The sequence below is a fragment of the Zerene cesonia genome, chromosome 17 (assembly GCF_012273895.1).
Source record: "Zerene cesonia ecotype Mississippi chromosome 17, Zerene_cesonia_1.1, whole genome shotgun sequence".
Taxonomy (NCBI): domain Eukaryota; kingdom Metazoa; phylum Arthropoda; class Insecta; order Lepidoptera; family Pieridae; genus Zerene; species Zerene cesonia.
Genome location: NC_052118.1, coordinates 8,608,902 through 8,632,316, shown reverse-complemented (window position 1 = coordinate 8,632,316; position 23,415 = coordinate 8,608,902). Strand labels below are relative to the sequence as shown.

General features: G+C 37.3%; 3 protein-coding genes across 3 annotated transcripts in view; 2 read left to right on the top strand and 1 right to left on the bottom strand.

Annotated features, from left to right (window-relative positions):
- Nucleotides 1–419: 419 nt before the first annotated feature.
- Nucleotides 420–10,667, bottom strand: LOC119833640 (WD repeat-containing protein 19). The gene is made up of 22 exons (XM_038357737.1): nucleotides 10,531–10,667; nucleotides 10,292–10,449; nucleotides 9,902–10,126; nucleotides 9,319–9,529; nucleotides 8,880–9,160; nucleotides 8,441–8,700; nucleotides 7,950–8,170; nucleotides 7,680–7,802; nucleotides 7,166–7,350; nucleotides 6,725–6,931; nucleotides 6,198–6,409; nucleotides 5,931–6,018; nucleotides 5,792–5,846; nucleotides 5,556–5,695; nucleotides 4,533–5,417; nucleotides 4,349–4,457; nucleotides 3,593–3,742; nucleotides 3,021–3,114; nucleotides 2,455–2,564; nucleotides 1,912–2,109; nucleotides 1,463–1,539; nucleotides 420–1,225 (listed from the first exon to the last, which is right to left on the bottom strand). Exons 1-22 carry the CDS (start codon nucleotides 10,543–10,545, stop codon nucleotides 1,114–1,116), a joined length of 4,116 nt encoding a protein of 1,371 aa, XP_038213665.1. The 5' UTR covers nucleotides 10,546–10,667; the 3' UTR covers nucleotides 420–1,113.
- Nucleotides 10,668–11,583: 916 nt separating this feature from the next.
- LOC119833311 (probable arginine--tRNA ligase, mitochondrial) lies at nucleotides 11,584–13,855 on the top strand. Its single transcript, XM_038357297.1, has 3 exons — nucleotides 11,584–11,725; nucleotides 11,822–12,920; nucleotides 13,306–13,855. The coding sequence occupies exons 1-3, from the start codon at nucleotides 11,690–11,692 to the stop codon at nucleotides 13,803–13,805; spliced, it is 1,635 nt and encodes a 544-aa protein (XP_038213225.1). The 5' UTR covers nucleotides 11,584–11,689; the 3' UTR covers nucleotides 13,806–13,855.
- Nucleotides 13,856–14,573: 718 nt separating this feature from the next.
- Nucleotides 14,574–23,415, top strand: part of LOC119833395 (CREB-binding protein) — a 20,067-nt gene continuing 11,225 nt past the window's right edge. The window contains exons 1-12 of the mRNA XM_038357384.1: nucleotides 14,574–15,130; nucleotides 16,305–16,519; nucleotides 16,993–17,188; nucleotides 17,766–17,932; nucleotides 18,705–19,019; nucleotides 19,440–19,655; nucleotides 20,508–20,646; nucleotides 20,981–21,127; nucleotides 21,366–21,604; nucleotides 21,797–21,915; nucleotides 22,090–22,573; nucleotides 23,127–23,411. Coding sequence (XP_038213312.1) covers nucleotides 15,046–15,130; nucleotides 16,305–16,519; nucleotides 16,993–17,188; nucleotides 17,766–17,932; nucleotides 18,705–19,019; nucleotides 19,440–19,655; nucleotides 20,508–20,646; nucleotides 20,981–21,127; nucleotides 21,366–21,604; nucleotides 21,797–21,915; nucleotides 22,090–22,573; nucleotides 23,127–23,411 — 2,607 coding nt within the window. The 5' untranslated portion in view covers nucleotides 14,574–15,045. The remainder of the gene's footprint in view (nucleotides 15,131–16,304; nucleotides 16,520–16,992; nucleotides 17,189–17,765; nucleotides 17,933–18,704; nucleotides 19,020–19,439; nucleotides 19,656–20,507; nucleotides 20,647–20,980; nucleotides 21,128–21,365; nucleotides 21,605–21,796; nucleotides 21,916–22,089; nucleotides 22,574–23,126; nucleotides 23,412–23,415) is intronic.

Here is a 23,415-nt window from a genome sequence, read left to right as displayed (position 1 = left end):
ACATGTCGTCGAACTTTTAATTCTCGGATATGCCAGTTTCCTCACGATGTTTTCCTTCGCCGTTTTAAGCAGTGGTGATGTTAACCACATGTGCAGATAAATTGAAAAATCAATATATTTCCTGCCCGCTCGCCCGGTCTCGATTTTGAAGTCCGAGCTTCTCACCACTGAGCCACCACTGCTTTAACCATATTATACCCTGTGCATATACTAGAATTCATCAAAATCCAATCCGGCAGTTTATCGTGGATAAATAAGAAAAATGCTCACGCACTTACACACACGCACAGCCACAAAGACACACACTTTCACACTGTCAGTATAAAGTAGAATATGGAAACGGCTCAGAATTACCATTTTCATACAAAGATAATTTCACAAAATTACACCCTCTTAACCGATACAAAATAAAACAATCATTAATTTCAAAATTTCATTTAGTACAAAATAAAGCTTACACTAATTAACTGACAATTCTAAAATCTTACGGAATGTAAAAATTTAGAGCCTCAACGACAAAATTGAGGCTAAAATTGGACGGATGTAAGATCACAGTACCTTCATACCATTTATTAGAACTATTTTAATACTTTCTTTAACACAGTCGTATTTATACGTCGATTTTTCATTCATACATGATGTTTTTGACTCTATTAACCTATTAGACTCACTGTCACCTATAAAAAGGAAATAAAAAAATACTCCACTAGCCGAGTCGTTGTTTAAAAAATGCATTGAAATTAAAACCTTATTTCGGGGCAGTAATGTTGAAAGTATATTGGATTGTATCGCTCATTAGAAGTCTCCTTAATACACGCATAGGCAGAGATTTGCTTCGGAAGTTTTGATTTTGAGTCAAGTTGTTTTTAGTATGACTGTCAATGTCAATGCTTTTCTCAAAGCAATTCACCTTAATATTAAAGTGTGCCATAGTATGCATATTTTAAAAGTTTCGGCGGTGTTTCTAAAGATAAAATATAGAAATAACTAACTCGAAAGTTACATTTACTTTGTCTTATATTTCCCGATAAAGGAAATAAACTAGCATCCTACAGTTGGTACGAAAATAATTTTATGGAGTCTGCTTAATTCTAACGTCTCTCATATAGTATTCTATTCTCCAGTATTAAGATCTAAATAAAGAGTGACGTCATCAATTTTCACCAAACGCCGATAATCCACGGTCTCTTCGCACATCGGGCACTTGCCTTCTTCACGCAGGATTCTGAAAATGAGAAATAATATGTAACAGCCCGCAAATTGACTAGCGATATCAAAATAGTGTCACATTACTATTTTTGAATAACAATTTAACAAAAAAAAAAAAAGAAAAAATTCTTCGAATGACTTTTTAGTATTATAGGACAACAAAATATGCCTCTAATGAAAATATTTTAAATACAAGGATAACAATTTCCTGGTTGATATTTAAATAAAAAACCATAGTAATTGTACTACTTACTCAGTGAATTCACTTAAGATAGCTGGAAAGTCGCATTCCGGACATGCTGTGAGATCATCTTTGACAATGTGAAGACCCTGTCATTAAAGGTAAATTAATTAATGTAACACTACTAATACTATTTTATATTAACGTCATTCATGATATTCATACCTAAACGTTCTAACATTCTACGTTATCAACTTAATAAGTAATAAAACAACACGCAACAACGACAGTGTCTTAGAACGTGCCATTAAAAACCCAAAAATAAACCGCCGCTATCTCCGTCTCACAATAAAACAAACCGTTAACCGTTTTGTTACGGTTACAGAAAAAAAAATCAAATTCAAATCACTAACTAAACCCTGGCCGTTTACAAAAAAACTAAAACTGGAAATTGCGATCAAGAACTAAGCTCCGACCACACATAAAAAAAAACAAATTTAAAAAAGGAAGTCGCTACGCACGGTCGCCAAGCAGAAGGGCACGTCCGCCTCGCAGCGCGCGCAGTGCAGCTCGGCGGCCGCCAGCGGCGCGCCGCACTGCGGGCACGGCGGCGCGTGCGGCTCCAGCGGCACGTGCGGCACCAGCGGCGCACCCGGCGCCCCCGCGCGCGGCGGGTGCCGGACCACCCATTCGATCTTCTTGGAGTACTTGGGGTCTATCTGGGGGGTGGAAATTGAATTTTTAATAGTTTGCTTTCTTTCTTATACTTTGCAACAATGGTAATAGTGACGGTACCTAGATTTAAATACATATAATAACGAAGTAGAATTTTTATTTTATTGAATTAACAGTTATTCTTTAAAAATAACGGTTAACGGAATACAATTAGGCTAACGAAAACACTCTCGAACTCCACACAACGCAAACACCCTAAAATGTCGCACTAAAAATATAACAGCATTATAAATTTGTTGAAACTCTTCCGTAATTCACGACAAAAACGTCTTTCTACTAAAGAAAAATACAAGAACATGGTACATACAAAAATATTTAGAACATATCACCTGATCCCTGTATTGCGGCTGCATGAGCACGCGCGCCCAGTGGTGCGCGTCCGCCTTGAGGCCGGCGCGCACGCACTCGATCACCGTCGATGTTAAGATTGAGACTTGGTCTGCAAACAGATACCAAGTTACTCTATAGATAGAACTGATTGAAAAAGTAAAATACAAATATAAAGGAAAATAAATTATTTTGACGTGACAACGTCTTAAATTAGGTTGCGGCTCGGAGTCACTCATGAAAAAGTGTAACGCCCGGTAACGTTACGATGAGTCACCGAACTATGATCGGTCCGCCGCGCGCGCAGCACTAGAGAATTAGGCGCATTGAATCGGTGCGTGCTTGTGTCTCTGTCTCTGTCTTTTTAGTAAACAAACTATATTTTCTATAGTTGAAATTTGTGCAATTCTTATTTTCATTCAATTCCTTGTTCCTATTGTGCAATTTAATAATATTCATATCAATAAATATTCTACCGAGAAAAAGACGTTGTCACGTAAAATCTTCGCCTGTAAAACCGACTTTACAGGCAACCATTTTTTTATAATATCAAAAGATATATGCTTACGTTGTTGCGTGGGGAAAAAGGAAACTTCAGCAGCAATCCGCAACAGCAGCCTAGCGGCCAAGTCGTGACGCCCTCTCCTCACGTGTGTTCGTACCTATCAATTAATTTTTATGAGCGTGTAAGACTCATTAACAAATTGTTGTGATTTCCACTCTGCCTTATATATCGACTCTCTTTTTTTATACGACCTGATGCGCAGTTGCGTACTGCACATCCAACTGTCGGTTGTGATACTCGATTTTTTAATTAAAGCAAGTATATCTAGATTAGCGTTAGTATGGAATTTGTACATCCCATCGACAAATCAAACCAATCAACATCTCATATGTTTTATTGACTTAACAAATGCATGTCTGTTAATCACCGGTAAACATTAGGTCACAAGAGTTATATATAAAGAGTACCTTTTTATAATATCTTAATATTTAATATCTGCGTCTTTAATAAGTGTCAAGCTACACGAAGAATCAAAGGGTTTTTGATTATCTGTGACGTTCGAGAAAGGAACTTCGTTGACTGGCGAGGGTCACACATAGATAATAGACGGCGGCACCGGCTCTCGATCACGTTACCAGTATGTAGGAGTGCAGCAGGGCGAGGGCGCGGCGCAGGTCGCGGGGCGCGGGCAGGGCGCGCGCGCGCAGGGCGCCGGCCAGCCCGCGCGCCACCGCGCGCGCCTCGCGGTAGCGCCCCGCCTCGCACGAGCCCGCCGTGATTATCACCTGCGCACATGCGAGCGAAACCACCATCTGTATCTTAACTGACAGTTATTCATCCAACAGACTATATAAACCGATAATATTTTTTGCTAACCGACAGTATCAAATCCGGCTCGAAGGACCAACAAGAAAACATTACTAGGATTGTTATTGTTAACAAAGCTTCACAGAAAGCTGAAATAGTTTAATCGTAAAGATTATTGCATTTTAAATTAGAAATACTATATTAAAATTGATAGTCTAACACTTAAATTATTAAATTGCTAAAATATACATAACCTATACATTTTATTATAACCAATAAACCAACCATAAAATTTAACGAATATCGTTTCGCACTGAAGCCTAAGAATATCATAAAACACAAATAACAGCCGATTTTTGCGAAAATTCAAATCAACGAGAAATTTATTTGCTAAACTAATATAGACTTTTTTTATTCATAAAAGATGATGCTAGGAACTACTAGACCAATTGCAAAATTCTTTCATAGCTGGATATGTAGATGAACCGATATACACATTTCACGGCCGAAGCTGGGGCGGACTGCTGGTCTTTAATAAGTGAATAAAAAAGTATTATCTTATTTTGACTTATAACGATACTCACAGCAGTTTTAGCCGCTTCCGTAAATTGTTTCTTAGCCATATACAAACGGAACAAATGTCGTGGATCTCGCGGATTGCCATCTGTCTCTCCTAGCAGAAATTCGATCAACCTGTAAATTTCCATCCGTAATTACATCACATCTAACTCTCACGAGAGCTTAATGAAAATATATGCGAAACATTACCTTCTTGTCAGTCTTTCGTCATCACTTGCTGCAGCTGTATCGATAGCAATTGTAATAGCTTCATTTTCCTCGTCTTCAGAGCCACCAACTTTCAATAAATGAGACATCGCTTTGTTGTATTCTCCGGCATGGAAATAGAACTTCCCAGCCAACAGGTGATTCTTCTCCCCTTCGAAATGTATGGCTAGGCTTTTGAAATCCTCAGGTCTCGCTTGCGATGTCTGGATTAAAATTTCTCCATATAATTGCAATTTTCCATTTTTTCTAGCCAATTGAAATGCTTCGTCATAACATAAAGACATGACCAGGAATTTTATTGCCGATGTGGGATCATCGCTGTTTTGGAAATAATTTGCAACCATTTTGGCTCCCTGAATTGATTTAGATTCTTGAACCAAACTAACAGCTTCGTCTATATCGTCAAGCTTGTCTAAATTGAGACGTATAGCTGATTCATAGTCTTGGGCTTTCAAATAAGATTTGAGAGCATCGGCGTATCGTCCTTCTGCTTCCTTAGCTCTGGCATATTGCAAGTGAATGCTCGGCGAATTGATTTTAGGTATGAGCGCTTCAACTTTCAACCAAGATTTAAGTTTTATATACAGTGATGCCGCCTTTTCCGTATTTCCTGCGTGATCATACAGGGCAGCCGCGTGACTGTACTGTTTTTCTTCTTCAAGTAACATAGCGCAATCTTTAAGCAGATTCACATCATGAGAGTATTTCATTGCAGTTGTGACACCGCGCATTATATCACCACATCTAATGGACATCCGAGCGATGCCAGCTTCACATTTTGCATTGTGTTCTTTAACTTTTACGTCATCTAGGTTTTCATTTATTATGCTTTTCTCGTAAGTCGCAAGTGCGTCGTGATAATTAGCTCTGAAATGAGTATTAATTAGTTCAGTTATCAGTCAACCAATTTACGAATCAGTATGTCTTATTTTTCGATCCCTAAAAACAAAAAAAAAACTAATATGAAAAAGCTTTTTAACTGTTTAGTAACAATAGGCGACTCACGTGAGGTCCAGATGCGCCGCGTGGTGCAGCGTGAGGTAGGGCGCAGCGGCGGGGCACGCCGTGCGCGCTAGCTGCGCCGCGCGGGCCCACTCGCCGCGCGCCGCCTGCAGCTCCAGCGCGTACCGCCCCCCCGCGCTCCCGGCGCCGCCCCCGCTCCCCCCGCCGCCCCCGCCCCCGTCCCCCGCGGCGCCCTCCCCGCCCCCGACACCTTCCCCTCCCCCGCCACCGCTGCTGCTCTCCAGCCAGCGCAACGCGGCGTCGCCCTTGTCTAGGCACGCGCAGAGTAACCCACTATAATATATAAGTTAATTTACACACAATGGAACAAATACCTAAAGAGATTTATAATTGAGTGACAAAATAAATGTAACACACCACAAAATGGGTAACTCTTCTACGTGTGAAGCGTCTTCCAGAGCCCAAACCATAGCTACATCGTTCAGTCTTGTGTACACTCTGATTGCTGAAAAAAAACATACTGCACTTAATACAAAAATAGAACATATTATCGTCAAACGGTTATTGTTTTTTATTGTTCAGAAAAAATATGCAAATTAAAATTATTTTCATAATTCTGTTAAACTGTGACTAAAGAACACTCTGAACCAGCGCAGGCACCATAGAGTCTACGTGCCGGCCTACCAAAGTCCACATTGAGGTCGGCGATGGCGGCCTCCCCCAGGGCGCGCCACACGGCGGGCTCGTCCACCGCGTCGCAGAAGAGCCACGCCTCGGCGAAGCGCCGCAGCAGCAGCAGCTTGCCGATGTGCCGCTTTTGGTTCGCGACGCGCTTCTCCGTGTCCGGCTCCGCCAGCCCGCTCGTGTTGTGCGAGTCGAGGGCAACTTTTATTACGCTGAAATTGAAAAAAAAGTCATTACGAAATACGCGTCCTATTAGATAGAATATACATTTCTATTATAATATATAATATTCAAACGAGAAGCACACGTTGTATGACACATGAAAATAACAGAACTGTGGTATTAAAAAAAGTAGAACTTAGCCTTGTTATTCATTTCGTAATATATTCAGAAATCTTTTGATTCCGCAACAAATCTTTATTACCACCTATAGAGATCACATTAATCAGTTCAATACGATCAATTCGTCCACCAAAGCTAATACAAAAACTTAAGCATACAATCCGTGAAAGATAAAAGCGACGTACTTGCCACCGCTCGCATAGCAGTAGACGTCGCCGGAGAAGAGTATGAGCGGCACGTGGTCGGGCTGCAGCGGCGTGCTGGCCACGAGCTGCACGTGCGCGCCGCGCGTGGAGTGCGGCGCGAAGTGGAACGTGCTCAGCGCCGCGCCCGTGTGCACGCCGAACACGTTGCGGTCCGACAGGCAGATGTCCCACACCACGCTCTTGCAGCTGCACACAACGGCTCTAGCTGATGTGGGTGCGTTTTACGTAAAACACACAAGAACAAATAATAAAGAGAAAAACATCGTTCTTTTTGCTTATTCTATGTGCAAAACCGTAGATACAATAAATTACAGTCAGTATAATATACATGATGCAATGTTGTCTGTCTTTTCGTCACCTGACCGGCGGCACGGCGCACAGCTCGCCCGCGGCGGGCCAGTACACGTGCGCGCGGCTCACCTGACCGGCGGCACGGCGCACAGCTCGCCCGCGGCGGGCCAGTACACGTGCGCGCGGCGCCGCGCGTCCAGCAGCAGGGCGCGCGCGCCGCTGATGTCGGCGTGCAGCGCCAGCACGCCGCACGAGTGCTTGTAGCGCACGCAGCGCCGCCACTCTTCCAGCCCGATGTACTCGATGTCGCCCTCCTGGATACCATATTCGTCTGTTACAGTTGTCCGCGCATTACAGATAATAGCGTAGTTACAAACTAGAATGAGAGCAGAAAATTAAAAGCTAATAATGATCCCATACATAAATTGAGCTTATTTAATAAAAAAAAACAACCTAATCTTTAAATAGTTAATCTATAAACTACAATTTTTATTGGGAACACTCGGGAGGCATCAGCAACAAAAATAAAACCAAAATAGAAAACAATCGAATTGAGAACATCCTCTTTTTTGGAGTCAATTGAAAGTTACAAGTAACAGCCATTAAATACAAAGGTTAACTTAAAATATTTAACTTCACTCACATCCGTAACAAAAATAAAGAAATCGCTCGTGAGATGAATATCGACTATTTTAGCATTAGCCATGTGCGGTTCTGGAAACAACATAGCTTCTTTCTCTGGTTCTGAAGGGTCCGGTGGTTCAATCTGCAAAGAAGTAAACATAAACACCTTTTATATGAACTTTATAACATTAATAAAAATACATTATTATATATGAAAAAGTACCCCTCCCCCTAGAATAAAATGAATTTTCAATCCATAAATCTAAACGTTATACGTCGCCACACTCACGGAATGCAGCATGGCCCGCCCCTGGAAGAGCGCGGCGGCGTACCGGCCGGCCACGCGCAGCGCGTCCGCGGGCGCGGGGTACTGGCGGCGCAGCGGCGCGCCGCCGCCCAGCGGGTAGAACCACGCGTGGGCGCCGCTCGCGCAGCACACGTGCGCCGCGCCCAGCGCGATCCACGTCGGCTCCACTGTCAGCGCGTACGTCGCGAGGGCTGCTGGTTCCGCTGGTGGGATGCAACAGTATGAACGTTATGGATTGACATTTTTCTCTCTCATTCACCACACCTAACTTTCGACCGATATTGCAGTTGAATATAGATAGTTTGATGAAATTTAGTTACTTACAACTTTGTTTTCATGTTTCAATAGGATATCTAATTCATTTGCTTTATTAATTTAATTAACACGATCTAACTCGATAAATAAAAGTACACACTAAGATACATCCATACATACAAAAAGAAATTCCCAAAACTATCAACAAATATATTTGCCTCTGTTAACCGGTTCCGGTTCATCGCCCACCGCAATACACTGATACACGGTGACCTCGGCGAGGTTGGTCAGCGTCAGCACCCGGGTTCCGTACGCAGCGTACAGCGGCGGCAGCGCAGTCACGTACACGTTCAAGTACGCTCGACCCGCTGCGGCGAGCAGGCGCCCGTCCGCGCTCCACGCACATCGCTCCGCCCCGCCAGACGGAGTCACCGAGCCGCAGACTTCTCCATTGTTCCACACGGAGATTAGCTTTAGCCTACATTCAATTTGACGGGTTCAATGTAGTGATAGAAAATTTTATCTAATACAAATAGCAAATTAGGTTGAACTATAAAATAGGTTTGCCCATTTCACCAACTAATAAATGCTTTATAACTATATTGTAACTCTAATAAATGCTTTATAAATAATATATATGATTTGAAAACAACTCACTGCCCATCACCACAAGATGCTGCTTGGCCATTGAATATAGCAACATCCGTCAAACTGTCCTTATGATTCTTAACTTGAAATAACTCTTCCCCCACTTCCTTTATGTGTGTGGATATTGCAATCACAAATCCAGCACTAAACCCTATCAGAATATACCCATCTCCATACCACTTGTATGAGATAATCGAACCATATCGCTGTTGAAAGGCAAGCTCTATAGGATTTTCAGGATTTAACAAGTTGTACAGGTATAGTGTTCGTTTGCCAACAATGAGACTTATCTGAAACGTTTTTAATAAGAAATTACAAATATACTCTTTAGAAAAACCACAATCAAAATACTACTGCTAGATTAATTTTTGAATAATTTAATTTATTAATAGCTCATAATTTTGCCATAAATACCACTTTAATCACCCGATTTAAACAGAAAACTTACAGTATTTTCGCCAGCAACTCTTTCATCTGTCTTCATCTCTGAAAATTGTAGATCATTTGGTATGTCTCTCAGAGTGATTACCCTGAGGGTGTCTCCATCCGAGTTGTTGATTGATAAACTCTTATCATCTGATCCAAGGACAAGTATACTGTCTCTGTTCCAAGCAGCACATGTTATTTTCTTGCTGTGCTTCCCTATTATGGGTATTCTCCTGCAAATAGGATGTCAGTCATTACTGTTCACATTAGTGCATTTTATAAATCATGCTTTTATTCCTATTATACATAACATTGTGTAATTGTGTAGTTATTTTTCCATACTTCATATACAATATATGTTAAAATATTAAGGCATGTTTAATCTATACTAATTATAAAAACCCGAAGAGTTTGTTTTGTATGTTGTATTCAAATCAGGTTAAATCACCCTTATCTCAGGAAATATGGGACTGATTTCAAAAATCTTTACATTGTTGAATAAGTACTTGATCAGCAGACCACTGCTTATAGATATGGTATTTAAATGATTTGTCACAAGCCATAACAAAATTTAAAGATGCAAACAAATAATTTTACAAACATACTTAGTGGTATGATGATGATACAGTGCTAAATTTCCTTTTTGAGTACCAACTGCTAATAGTGGTTCTCCGTAAGACCAAGCCAAACATGAAGGTGGCTCTCTCAGACCTGTGTCAATATTTATTTTCTTATTGGCATGGCATTCCCATAGAAAAACTGAGTTGCTGTTTGGTGTTATCATGGCAAGATAATCACCATCATTGTCCCACTCCATGCCAGCACATAATCTGTAAAGATTATATAATGTGATTGATATAAAAAAGATCATTGAAGCATCAGAGGGAAAAGATAAGATTAGGTTAGGCATAAAAGAATTTAATGAGACATTTTAAGGAATTAATTTTTACTTAATATTAATCCTAATCTCAAAGAAGTTATTAAATATTGTTTACCCGGGTAATTTAATTCTTTCCAAAAGCTGACCAGATCGGTCGTGGATCGCAACTGTGGCATCCGTCCCAGTGGTGGCAAGCAAGGATCCAGCCTCACCCTTCTGCCACATGAAATATAGCTCGCCCAACCCATGTGGCTGCTCTATTGTATACAATAGCTAAAAACAGGATTCTTAAATTAATAACTGTACAATTTCCTTTGCGGCTTATTTAATAATTACAATGTTTGTTCTCATTACTTTAGGCCCAGACATATTAAAAATGTTCCTTTTTATTTCACATTAAGTAAAGATTTAACATTTTCAGTTTGTTTATTTTTATTGTGTTGCTAGGCGACCGAGACAGATTTCTTATTTTCTTGCCTTCAAGCTTCAGCTAGGTACATAAAATGACATTGACATTGTCAATTCAGTCCTCAAAGTGTCATTGCGAATGACAGTTTATTGGTAACATTTTTTCACTTTTAAACGCAAGTTGTACTCTATTAAATATCAAATAATACTCATAAAATTTTCTACATAAAATTAAATTAATTATGTATCTAAAAACTACTGCCCTGTACTCAAGTTTTGGATTGCAATATCTAAAACAACCTTTTTATTAATAAGCTATATAACGTATATATATTTTTTAACTATGCAAAGCAACAAATTTTAGTAATCGAAGTTAAAAAATGAGTACACTACTTTCTGTATTTAATTAACAGTAAACAGAAAAAGATTGTTTATGAGTACATTGATAGAGAGACGTCCATATAATAAGTAATATGCGGTCGCAAACCTAACATAAAACAAATATACAAGAAAATTAACGCCATGATGCTTGACAAAAATAAAAAATAACAATAATGATAACAATTAACAAAAATAACAACCGAAACTTTCGTAACCAATTACGATAAAATTTTATTCATTATTATAGTACACGAATACTATTTTTTTTTATTTTTCGCACGATATTAATCGACTGTATCACCTCAGTTGTATCCTACTAATTCCCTATTAGTTCTATCCTACCCTTCTCCTTCTTCTTCTCAATATTGTAAATGCAAAAGTTTGAGAGAACGGATGGATGTGTATTTGTGATTCTTACGCGCAAAAAGTAAAATGACGGATTTAAAAGAATAACATATAATACCAATAACAATCAGAATAAAAATGCTTAATAATACTGATCTATGATCGTTAGTCCTGGTTATTAAATATTATGTTCTACTTATTTGTAATTTGATCACCAGTAAAAGTTGGCGCGGCAATCAATATTAATTTTGATAAATGGCAATATTTGACTTGACATTTATTTATTTATAAATAAACAATAATCAGCAAATATATGTGCATTAAATATGCATTAAAATCTATTTTACTCTTATTTTAATTATAAACATTAAAATTCATAATGAGCACTAGATTAATGTCAATGCTCGCAGACCAGGTATATTATTTTATTATAACCTCAAACGAATTTTATTATAATGCAATTTTTTCTATAAAAAATTTTATATCTATGAATTATTTTTATCGCTTTCAGCTAGTCAGTCACCAATTGATTAATAGTAATACGTTAAACAAATTAACTCACTTTCGCTTAACTTATAAACATACAGAAAATATTTATGTGGTAAACCTATCTTCAAATGAAAGTACCCAAATTTCCGAGCAAGCAAGGCAGAAAAAGGACTCGGAGTCATTATTATTTGAAGTTGACAGAAACCTTGTAATTAAAAATGTGCTTGACGGTATCAAACAGAAGGAGAATGTAATACCAGAAAACCCAAAAAAAATTGTTATTGATTACAGTTCACCAAACATAGCAAAACCATTCCACGTCGGTCATTTAAGATCCACTATAATAGGTAATTTTATTGCAAACATAAACACGCATTTCAATAATAAAGTTACTAAAATAAATTATCTAGGTGATTGGGGAACACAGTTTGGTTTATTGCAGTATGGACTTAAAGCTAAAAATGTTACTGTTGATGAATTAAAAAAAAACTCTTTTAGCACATTGTATAATATCTATGTTGAGACAAATAAATTAGCAGCTACAGATGAAAATATACAAAATGAGGCTAAAAAATATTTTTCTGATATTGAACAAGGGAATGCAGATTTGGAAACTTGGAGATATATTAGAGATATAACGGTTAAAGAATTGCAAAATGTTTATAAAAGACTGGGAATAACATTTGATCATTATGAGTGGGAATCTGATTACAATGGAGGTGCTATTAAAGATTTAATGCAGTTATTAGAAAAGCGTAATATCATAACAACTCATGCATCTGGGAAGAAGGTTGCCACAGTAAATGATAGAGATGTAACAGTTCTGAAAAGTGATAATTCCACTCTGTATATATCAAGAGATATTGCTGCTTTACTTAGTAGATATAAAAGATATAATTTTGATGAAATGCTGTATGTTGTTGACAATGCTCAAACTGATCATTTTAATGCGCTCATTGAAATTGTTAAAAAATTAAACAGTAAATGCGCAATGGGCTGCAGACACATAAAATTTGGAAGAATACAAGGGATGAGTACAAGAAAAGGAAATGTTATATTTCTAAATGACATATTGGATGAGGCAAAAGCTAAAATGCATGAAAAACAGTTGCAATCGAAAAGTAAGTTTCTATTACATAATAGTGATAATTGGGTGAAAATGACATGATTTAAATGCTTTCAGGATCTCACAAAATGGTAAAAATAAACCTCTATGATTATATGTATCTCTATTGGCATAAAAAAAATTGGTATGCAGGTGACAAAATTTAAAAAGGGGTTAATTGTAATTGAATTCTACAAATATCAATTAGAAATTATAAGTACATTAATTTGCATTTCCTAATTAGCATAATTATCAAATTATTTTGTATATATCCTGGATTTACCAAAATAGGTATCTTAATCAGGTAAAAATTAATAAGTCTGAACCAAATGTGGACAATAATGAAAATATTTGCAATATTCATTTTATAAATCCATAAAATCATCAACTTCTTATTTTAGATACAAGATCATCAGCCATGAATGAAGAAACATGTGATATATTAGGTACAACAGCAGTGATAATCAATGATTTGAAACAAAAGAGGCAGAAAGATTATGTATTTGACTGGGACAGAGCACTACAAAGTGAGGGTGACAGTGGGGTGAAGCTCCAATACCTTCATTGTAGATTATGGAGCTTGGAAAAAAATTCAGGAGTTAGTCTTCCAGATTTTTGCTATCCTGAGTATTTAGAAGAAGAAATTATTGGTGAAGTTGTTGCAGAGCTAGCATGTTTTGACAATATTTTACACAAAGCTTATTTGGAAAACGAAGCATGTATTATAGTCAATTATCTTTTTAGACTATCTCGATATGTTAACAGAATGTTTAATGAAGTTAGAGTCAAAGGTGTCAGTAATGATATAGCTTCTCAAAGACTTCTTGTATTCTTTGCAGTGAGACAGGTTGTAAATACCGCTCTTAAAATATTAGGAGTAAAGCCTTTGAATGAAATGTAAATAAATAAATAGTTTATGATGTTTTTTCTCATGTTACCATATTTAATAAAATAATCAGCATAAACATTTGTTGATGTTGAAATTTAAATCAGTTGTTTAAAATTTGTTATATTTAAACAAGATAAATCCCTTTATACATAAAGTCGTATCAAAAAATTTATAAATTGGATTGTAGAGGACAAAAAGACTACGTTAACTGTATTAACTTGTAACATACGTCAATCGGTAAATTATACAAAAAAAACCTTTATTAAAATAATAAATAGAATATTATGAATACAGCATTGTATAAATAAAAACTTATAATTTTATAACACTTATTGTTTCATTTAACATTATATTTTTACTGTGTTATAATATATCTATAACATAGTCTTTGTTGTCCGTGAAAGCATAGACTAGAGACACGTTGTATTGATGGCGACCCCTCCCGAAGTTGGAGGGAGTTTTAAATCACTTTGAGGTTTTAATATTTTTCACAAAATGCCCACTGAAATTCTCGATTTTATGAATACGAAACTAAATTATTACCACTTGTGAATAACCCTACAATGTAAAGCAAAATTAACGCACTCTTAAAAATAGTTTTAAACCTTTAAAATATCCTCGGCTGGCGTCGCCATTGTTCGTTTCGAAACGCGTTGACGTCAGAACAATCGGACCGATCCTGCGTCAAGACTGCACTTCCGTTAGTCACGTGGTACAATTGAACCAATCAGCGCGCTTTGTCTCTTTATAGGCCGACATTTTCTGACAAGCGTAGAAAAAGTTTTCATCAACAGCCGCCATTTTGCGCTGGAGAGACTGAGAAGTATTTCGGAATTTGTCGTGTAAATTTTCTGTTTTTTCTAAATCATTTTATCATAAACTTGTCCATTCCCTATATTTTCAAGTGTTAAGTGAAATAGTGTAAGAGGATCGCTAAAATAAGTTCAATAAAGTAGCAAAAATCTGGTGATATTGTTTTCATTTATTGTGCTAGTTCCGTCGGAAGATGGTGAGAGGGTCTGTGTAGCTCTTCGATTCGGAGCTTTGTAATGGCGAATACTTGAGTGAGAAATTTTAATATGTGCCTTCAATGGTTCGAAGGACATCGAACGATCGGGATGTGGGTGAATTATATTGTGATGAATGACAAATCGCTCTAAAATGTTGTTTTTTAAAGATATTAGACATAAAAGTGTTATTTGAATCGGCGGGCCGAAATATTCACGACGGCTTACGTTTAGTAAACAGAGCCATGGCCGATCATCATGTGGATGAGCCGCCAAATAAGCGGGCAAAAATGATCCGGGACCCGTTTCAGGGTCCATCGGACACCGCGGGTAAGTACTTTTTCATATTTTAAAAGTTTTGTAATGTTTGAGCACTCTGCTGTCATTACTTTATTACTGTGAATTTTGACATTTTGTCGTCGTTCTTGTTAGCGCCTTGCAAGTTTTGCGTCGTATTTATTATTTCTTGAGTAAATGAATAAGAAAAAACGTGTTTTTATAGTACGTTTTTGAATAATTTATTATTTAAAATTTTAATATAGTCTGTGAAACGCAGATTTTACACAGTACCAACTTGATAATATATTACATCAAACAGGATAACTTTTGGAATAGTCCCGATTGTTAAAAAATAATTTTCCAATCGATTAAAAAGTGAAAGTTTGTATGGCAATAAACATAATTTTATTGATAAAAAAAATTAATTTAACAAATTAGGCCACACTGTGCCTATGTATTCAACAAAGCCATATAATATGAAATCAAGAAAAAATTCTTGCTTTAAATGAAGACTACGATTATTTAATATAGAAAAGATTCTTATTATCAAATTTACCAGTCCAAATTTACAAATGACCTACTTAAAACTTAGAATTTTTATTAAGAAAGTATTGATTTAGGCCAACTTTATGAAATTTACAATACTGTAAGGATACTCACAAATTATTTGTTAAGAAAAATTTAAGTATGCACAAATTTTGTAAGTGTACAACATGACATATAACCTCTAATTTCTGTCAAACTAATATTCAAAACATAATGTATTATATAAATAAATAAACACTAAACCAAACATTAAACATGGTTCAGATTAACTAAATGAGATTCATTGTTAGTTTTAATTATAAAATAATTTTTAAAATGTATTTAATCTATATTACTCATCTTTTCAGTCAATATTTAAACATACAGACCTAAACTAAGAATTCAAAGCCTGAATTGTTTTCCAATGAGAACTGAAAATATATTGTAGTTATTTTATTATATATGAAAGTAAAGAAAATGTTAATGTTGGCTTTTAATTTTATTTAAATTAACACAGCTTTTATACTTGTGAGTATGTGTAGAATTTGTTACCATAAACACAAATCCACTTTTATAATTGTGTTAAAACAATATCTTAACCAAATATCAATCACATATCATTGTTTTTTACATATATTTCATTTGAGTAATATTGTGAGAAAAATCTTGGTCACAAATAAGAAATAAACATTTGTTGTAGCAGATGGGTTTTCGAACCTGGACATGTTCGACCTTGAAAAGGATCTCCCTGACGAGTTGATGGGGGGTTCTTGGGGTGAACAGCCCGGTGTCACAGGCCCAAAGCCTCCAGCCCAAGGTCCAGGGCCTGGGGGGCAAATGGGTCAGCAGCAGCTGAATGGGGATGATCCTACTGCTGCAATGCAACGGCAAATCAATAATCATCTTATACAACAAGTGAGTACCTGGAAGTGATGTAAATATTAATTGTTTTTGATAATACATGTCACTTATATTAAATAACAAGCTGTTGGGATAATATTGATTTAATCAAAGGAGTTTTTATTAGCCAATTAAATATCACATAAATTATATATTTTTAAATGAAGAAAAATCAAATATTTGTTATAATGACAATAATATATGTTAAGTATGTAAATCATAGTGCTCCAAAAATTTAAATCTTATTTGTGTAAGGTAAATCTTATGTTCTATCTGCAAAGAAATAAGCAGATATAGTAATTGTTGTATCACTTAATATTATATTTTTATGATACTATCATTATAATTATCTATTAAGTGACTTTAACTAAGTACACAATTTATTTTCTTTAGTAATGTAACAAGAAGTGCAATCAATAATAAACACAATAATCACATGAACAACTTATACTAATTGTGTATTATTTCGTGTGCGGGTCTTTTCACAGGGCAATAAGAGTGGCTTAGTTGGCCACAACAACCCGTTAACTCTGGGTAGCTTAGGTAGTAAGAGTCCTAATCTTCAATCGCCGCCTAACGTCTCCGTTTCTAAGGATCTCATGGGAGGGATGCATCAGCAACTTATACCAAATACCAGTCATCCCAATCAAATGCATTCCACTATGCCTATGAGTTCTATTCAAGGTATGTATATTTCCTGCACATTTAGCTTTAAATTGTTATGATAAAACTACTAATCATTATTATTAAACTATGCCTCCAATTTTTATGTCTAAAAGAAAAGAATGATAATAATAATATATAATAATAATAAATTTATTTCTTATCAATTTACAAGATTTTTCTATATATGATATATAATGGTTTTGATAAAGCTATGTAAGAATTGATATTCAAGTTAAAAAATTCAAAAGATTCAAGCATAAATATTAAAAAGTTCAGTTTTATTAATAATTGAATATTAATTTACTTTGTTTAATAATTTTAATTTTAAATTAAATATAAAAAAAGTAATGAGGAAAAATAAGTAGTAACATACTATAACTGATGTTTGTTTGATCAAACAAATTTCTATATTATTTACTATTTCTTTATTTTTATTTCTATTTTATAGGTATGTGAATAATAAATTTGTTACTTTAAAAAATTAAAGGGATCCATGTATATATATATACTTCTTAGTGTTCTAGATAATGCACATTTTGAGATGACATTATAATTTATCTATGAACATGTATTTATTTGCCATTTTCATCCACAGCTGGTATGAATGTAGCAAATGTGGGTGGCAACATGGTGGTGACAAACAGCAATATGTCTGGTGCTGGTATGCTGGGAGGTGGAATGATCAACAATGTGAACAAGCAGCTGCCGACCCTCATGGGTAATAATCACCACCCAAATGCCCAACATCATCCTCATGCTCAGGTAATTTGGGTTAAAAAAAAGGTCAAAAAATCATTTAAAAGTCTTCATTGGAAATATTTAGTGCTTTTAAAGTATATTAAAGAAATATTGAATTTAATATTTATAATAGCATCTATTTAATTTTGATTATGTTATGTTGCATATACACACACACACATTATAATGAGTTTACATATTTTTTTTCTGTATTGGATAAGGAATGACAATCTTATATTACCTATAAACACTTGATAACTATTAAGGACACACCCATTTTTTAACATCAGCTTATACTGTGTTTAATGTTGTGAGCTAAACATTTAGAATTTGTTGGTTGGTTGTAAATTTATTCAAATAATTTATAATCATATGCACTAAACATTTCAAGGTTTTTGCTTAGAATAGTTTTCTGTTATTGCAAAAAAATTGCTATAACAATTTGTAAGTGCACTAATTGACTTGCCAAAAAAATAGCAATTGTTTGTATAGCATGTAGTTTAATGATAGTATACAATGTTAAACATAATGCCTCAAGAATTTACTCACATTATAATGTCTATATTTATGTATATATTGTGGTCACATATAAATTTAGAAAACTTAATTTTTTATTACATATTCTTGTATATCTTAGTTACATTCCCTCCATTATATATTTGTACCAGAAATAATGTTTTTTGTTCAAATTAAAAAGGAGAGGAAAACATTTTTGAAGGCAATGTACAGATTGTTATAGTTTAGAAACATTAGCAGACTTCTTCCATAAGTTGTATGTTTATGTGGTATCATACAGGCAATTCAGAACGGGCCGCTGGGCGGGCGGGTCGTCGGCGGCGTGGGCGTCGGCGTCGGCGTGGGCGTGGGCATGCAGGCGCCCATGCGCTCCGGGCTCGGGCAGGGCGTCGTGCACGGCATGTCGCACGCGCGCGCTGGCGGCGGGCACCCGCTCGTGCCGTACCACCCGCCGTACGGGCAGCCGGCGGCCGGCGGCGTGCAGCGCGCGGCCGGCGTGCGCTTCGGCGCGCCGCCCGAGGCGGGGGGCGGCGCCGCGCAGGCCGTGCCGCCCGCGCCCTCCCCGCAGACGCCGGGCGCGCCCGCCGGCGGACAGGTGAGAGATCAAACGCATTCACAACTTCCTTACACCTGTTTATTCCTTTTGAGAAATGGCCGACATGTAAAGAGTAAACTTACGAATTTGATTTTTGTCAGGCTGTGTAAGTTAAAGAAAAATGTTATTCATTTATTAGTGTATTATAATATTGGATGGTTACAGTAAAGATAAAAGTTACATCTAGTGTATTTATTAGTTTTTTATATGCCATAAAAAAATGGTATAACAACTTATATCATTCTATTAGACTGGAATAGTTTACAAAATGCAATAAACTTCAAGTTCATGATTAAAAATTAAGTAGTATATGATCAGTCTTATGACTAGCAATGCATATAAGTCGGCCAAGCGAGATCACACCGCAACAGCGCCCATACCCACAATCGCACACCATAATGAGCGCGTCACTCGTGTCAGTCACAGCCTCAGGCGGCGGCGGCGCCGGCCGCGCCGAGCACGGGCTCGATCGCGGACCCGGAGAAGCGCAAGCTGATCCAGCAGCAGCTGGTGTTGCTGCTGCACGCGCACAAGTGCCAGCGCCGCGAGTCGCAGGCCAACGGCGAGACGTGGACGTGCACGCTGCCGCACTGCAAGACGATGAAGGGCGTGCTCAACCACATGATGTCATGTCAGGTATGCCTACGCTGCAACTCGAACTTGTTTCTTGATCAGCTTTTAACTATCACCACTAAACCACGTGTGCACAACATGTGCTAACTCTAAAAAGTTACTTGAAATACTATCGTGAGTTCAATTTTTTTAAGTGATAACTCTTGAGAAAAGCATTGAACTAAATATGTAATCATATCATAACATTCTCTTGTCATCTCACTTGCACATTGGTGATTAAGAATACTTGGTTGCACTTTGACAACTTTACTGTGCAGACACAAAAATTAATAAATAAATGCTTATCACAGTTCCATAATTGAAAACTTATTAGATACTCATAAAATAAGGAACAGGTATTAAAATTCATGCAAATTATAAAAAAGACTAATTACGTTTAGAAAATATTTATATAAAAGTCTATTTTATTTAAGAAAATTACATAAACAATCAATTGTGGATAAACTTGTCTATTGAATCAGATTTAATGCTAACATTTTAAAATTATTATCTAAAAAGTTGCCTTTGTGTTATTCCAGTTGTCCAGCTACTAAATTTCATTGCAATCGGTTTTGTCGTTTTTGCGTGAAAGAGTAACAAACATAAACACATACGCATTTATAATATTAGTATTTATAATATTAGAGGATAGTAGATAGAATGAAATCTTAACTCTCCCATCAATGTAATATTCAGAGTCTTTTTCATTACCACAGTTTTTTGGGCTACATGAAATCATTAATATTGGTGTTAAAATGAACAATTCAGTTTTTGTTTTAACAAACTAAAAAAAAAAACTAATTGTACAATTATGTTTTTAAGTATTTAGTTGAACCTGATTTTTTTATTTGAATATAACAATATTATTATTTTTAGGCGGGAAAAAACTGTGCAGTACCTCACTGTTCATCATCAAGACAAATCATCAATCACTGGAAACATTGCAATAAGAATGACTGTCCTGTCTGTCTACCACTCAAACAGGCAGATAGGACTAGATCTAATACTATGAATGGTAAGTGTATTTTCTGAATTATCTATGTATTTGATCTCTGTTACATTCATACAAATTCTTTAAACTATTTTTTTTTATTATTATTATTTACCATTAGGAGGTATAATCTAGTGTAATTAACAACATTCCCTACTGCCAGACGAGATACTCTACTTGTACTAAAGTTAAAAAAAAAATTATATTTATTATAATAATTTCGTAATACCACATTTACCATGTATGGATTATAGACACATACTCTTAACTTTAAACATACTTAAGCTTCATACTGAATTTAAGTGTATGCTCTAAACCTAAAAAAATGTAGATTTATTAAAAGATTGTATGTTTACAGCGGCCGCCGTGTCCCACGCTACAACGGGCGTTGGCGTGGGCGTGGGCGTCAGTGGCGTGGGCGGCGCGGGCGCCAGCGTCGGCGGCGTCAGCGTCAACGTGAACGCGCAACCGCCTAACACGCTTCCGCCCGTCAACCCGTTACAAGGTAATGTAATCCATGGGTCTTATGTTCCCTTCTTGATATTTTCCTTAGAATCACTTGAAATTTCCACTTGAGACTTCCACTTTTTCTAAATTATGCTTCCTTAGTATTATATTTATAATAAAGTAATTTACTGGGTAAAATTTTAAATAGTTTGAAAATATTTAGCAATAATAATTTATTTTAAATATTTTACATTATAATTTTATAGCATAACTAACTTTATTACTTTTGTAAATAGCTGGCGGGAACGTAGCGTCAAACGCGTCGAACGCGAACGCGGGTGGCGTGGGTGTGGGCGTCGGTGCCGGTGTGGGCGTGGGTCCACCGGAGCTAAAGCGTGCTTACGAGGCGCTGGGGCTGGGCATCTGCCCCACGTCGGGCATGGGCTACGCCCGAGCGCCGCTCGCCCGCCTCGCCGCGCCGCACCAGCCCGTGCAGCAGCTGTTCCACCAGCAGCAGGACGTGCAGCAGCAGCAGGTAAGTGACTAAGCTTGCGTTGCTTTACAACTTTCTAGAATTTAAATTTTATAAGAAGGAAAATTTTGAGATTTTAAACAAGCATATTTTATGCTACATTTTGATACTTATTCACTGTCTGTTTCAGAGGAAGGGTTATCATTTAGTTCCTTAATAGATTATTTTAAAAACTATCTTGTGTCGTTTGTGTAGCTCGGCGCTGGCGCGCTGCAGCTGGGCGGCGGGCCAGTGACGGCCAACCCCGTGTCGGGCACCAAGGAATGGCACCAGTCTATAACACCTGATCTCAGAAACCACCTCGTGCATAAACTGTAAGTAAAGAAACTACTAAAACAATCAAGGAACAATAATATGACCCTTAACAAATGAAATTGTTAAATAGATAGTCAGGTCAGTCATTACTTTTTTGTAGACAAAAAACTGTACAACAATAGTATATGTTACCTAAAAGTGAATGAATTAAACAAATTTTTTATTTTAAATAGGGTTCAAGCCATTTTCCCGACACCCGACCCCACGGCAATGCAAGACAAACGTATGCACAATTTAGTTGCATACGCGAGAAAAGTAGAAGGCGACATGTATGAAATGGCTAGTACGCGCTCGGAATACTATCATTTACTAGCCGAAAAGATTTACAAAATTCAAAAAGAATTGGAGGAAAAACGTCAGAAGAGAAAGGAGCAGCAGTTGCAAGCGCAGCAGGCGCAACAGCAACAGAACCAATTGCAGCAGCAGCAGACTGGGGTTCTGCCTGGTGGAGGTGTGATGGGTGGCGTGAGGCCCACAGCGCCGGTGGTGGGCGTGGGCGTGGGTATCGGCGTGGGCGTTGGAAGGCCCAGCCTACCCGCGCAAGCCGGCTTGCCTGCCATGCGTATACCTTCGCCCGGTATGAATCTGCCTATGTCAGCGAATAGAATGACGTATCAACCTAACCTCGTTGGACCGCCGGGCCCTAGTCCAAATCAGGTAAATTACTATTGTGTGTATATTATTCAGCAATAAACTATGCCATTTGCAAATTAAATATGTTATTTGATCCAATTATTATTATTTTTATTTAAGTAACAGGCAATCATTAACCAACAATAATACATGATATAAATACACCTTAATTTTCGTATTGTCACTTTAACGTACTTATGGCATTACTACAAGTGTCATACATACAAATAATTACTTCAATTATACCATTATTTCACACACCTTCTTTTTGTAAGATGTTACTTTATTTTAAAAAAATGTCTATTGCAGTTAATTGTTTATTATAGCAATCACATCGCACCATGTGTCACAAAGACATTTTTTTTAGTTGGTTATTTAAAAAGAAGTGCTTGAAGGGTTGTATATAATTTTGTCAATAGTTTAAAAACACTATTCATTTTATTAATATACAGTGTGAATAGGAAAGGGCCTAAATGAAATTATAAGCTGAGTATGCAAAATAAAAGATGGTGTTCCTTAAACCAAAGTAAAGTCATCTTATATTTGAAAAGTGTCTGACTGCGTGTATTTTAAACAGATGCCGCAGACGCCGAACGGCGGCACAGTGGGCGTGGGCAGCGTGAGCAACGTGAGCAACCCGGGCATGTCCCCGTTCGGGCAGCCCATCCCGTCGCCGGCGCAGTACTCGCTGCAGAGCAACGGGCCCGCGCTCGCGTCGCCCTCGCACCAGCCCGACAAGCGGCTCGCGAGCCCCTTCATGAGCGGCGCGTTCCGCGAGCTGCCCTCCCCCGCGCCCACCACGCCGCACGCGAGCCCCGCGCCGCCCGCGCCCACCACGCCGCGCCCCGCGCCCGCGCCGCCCGCCC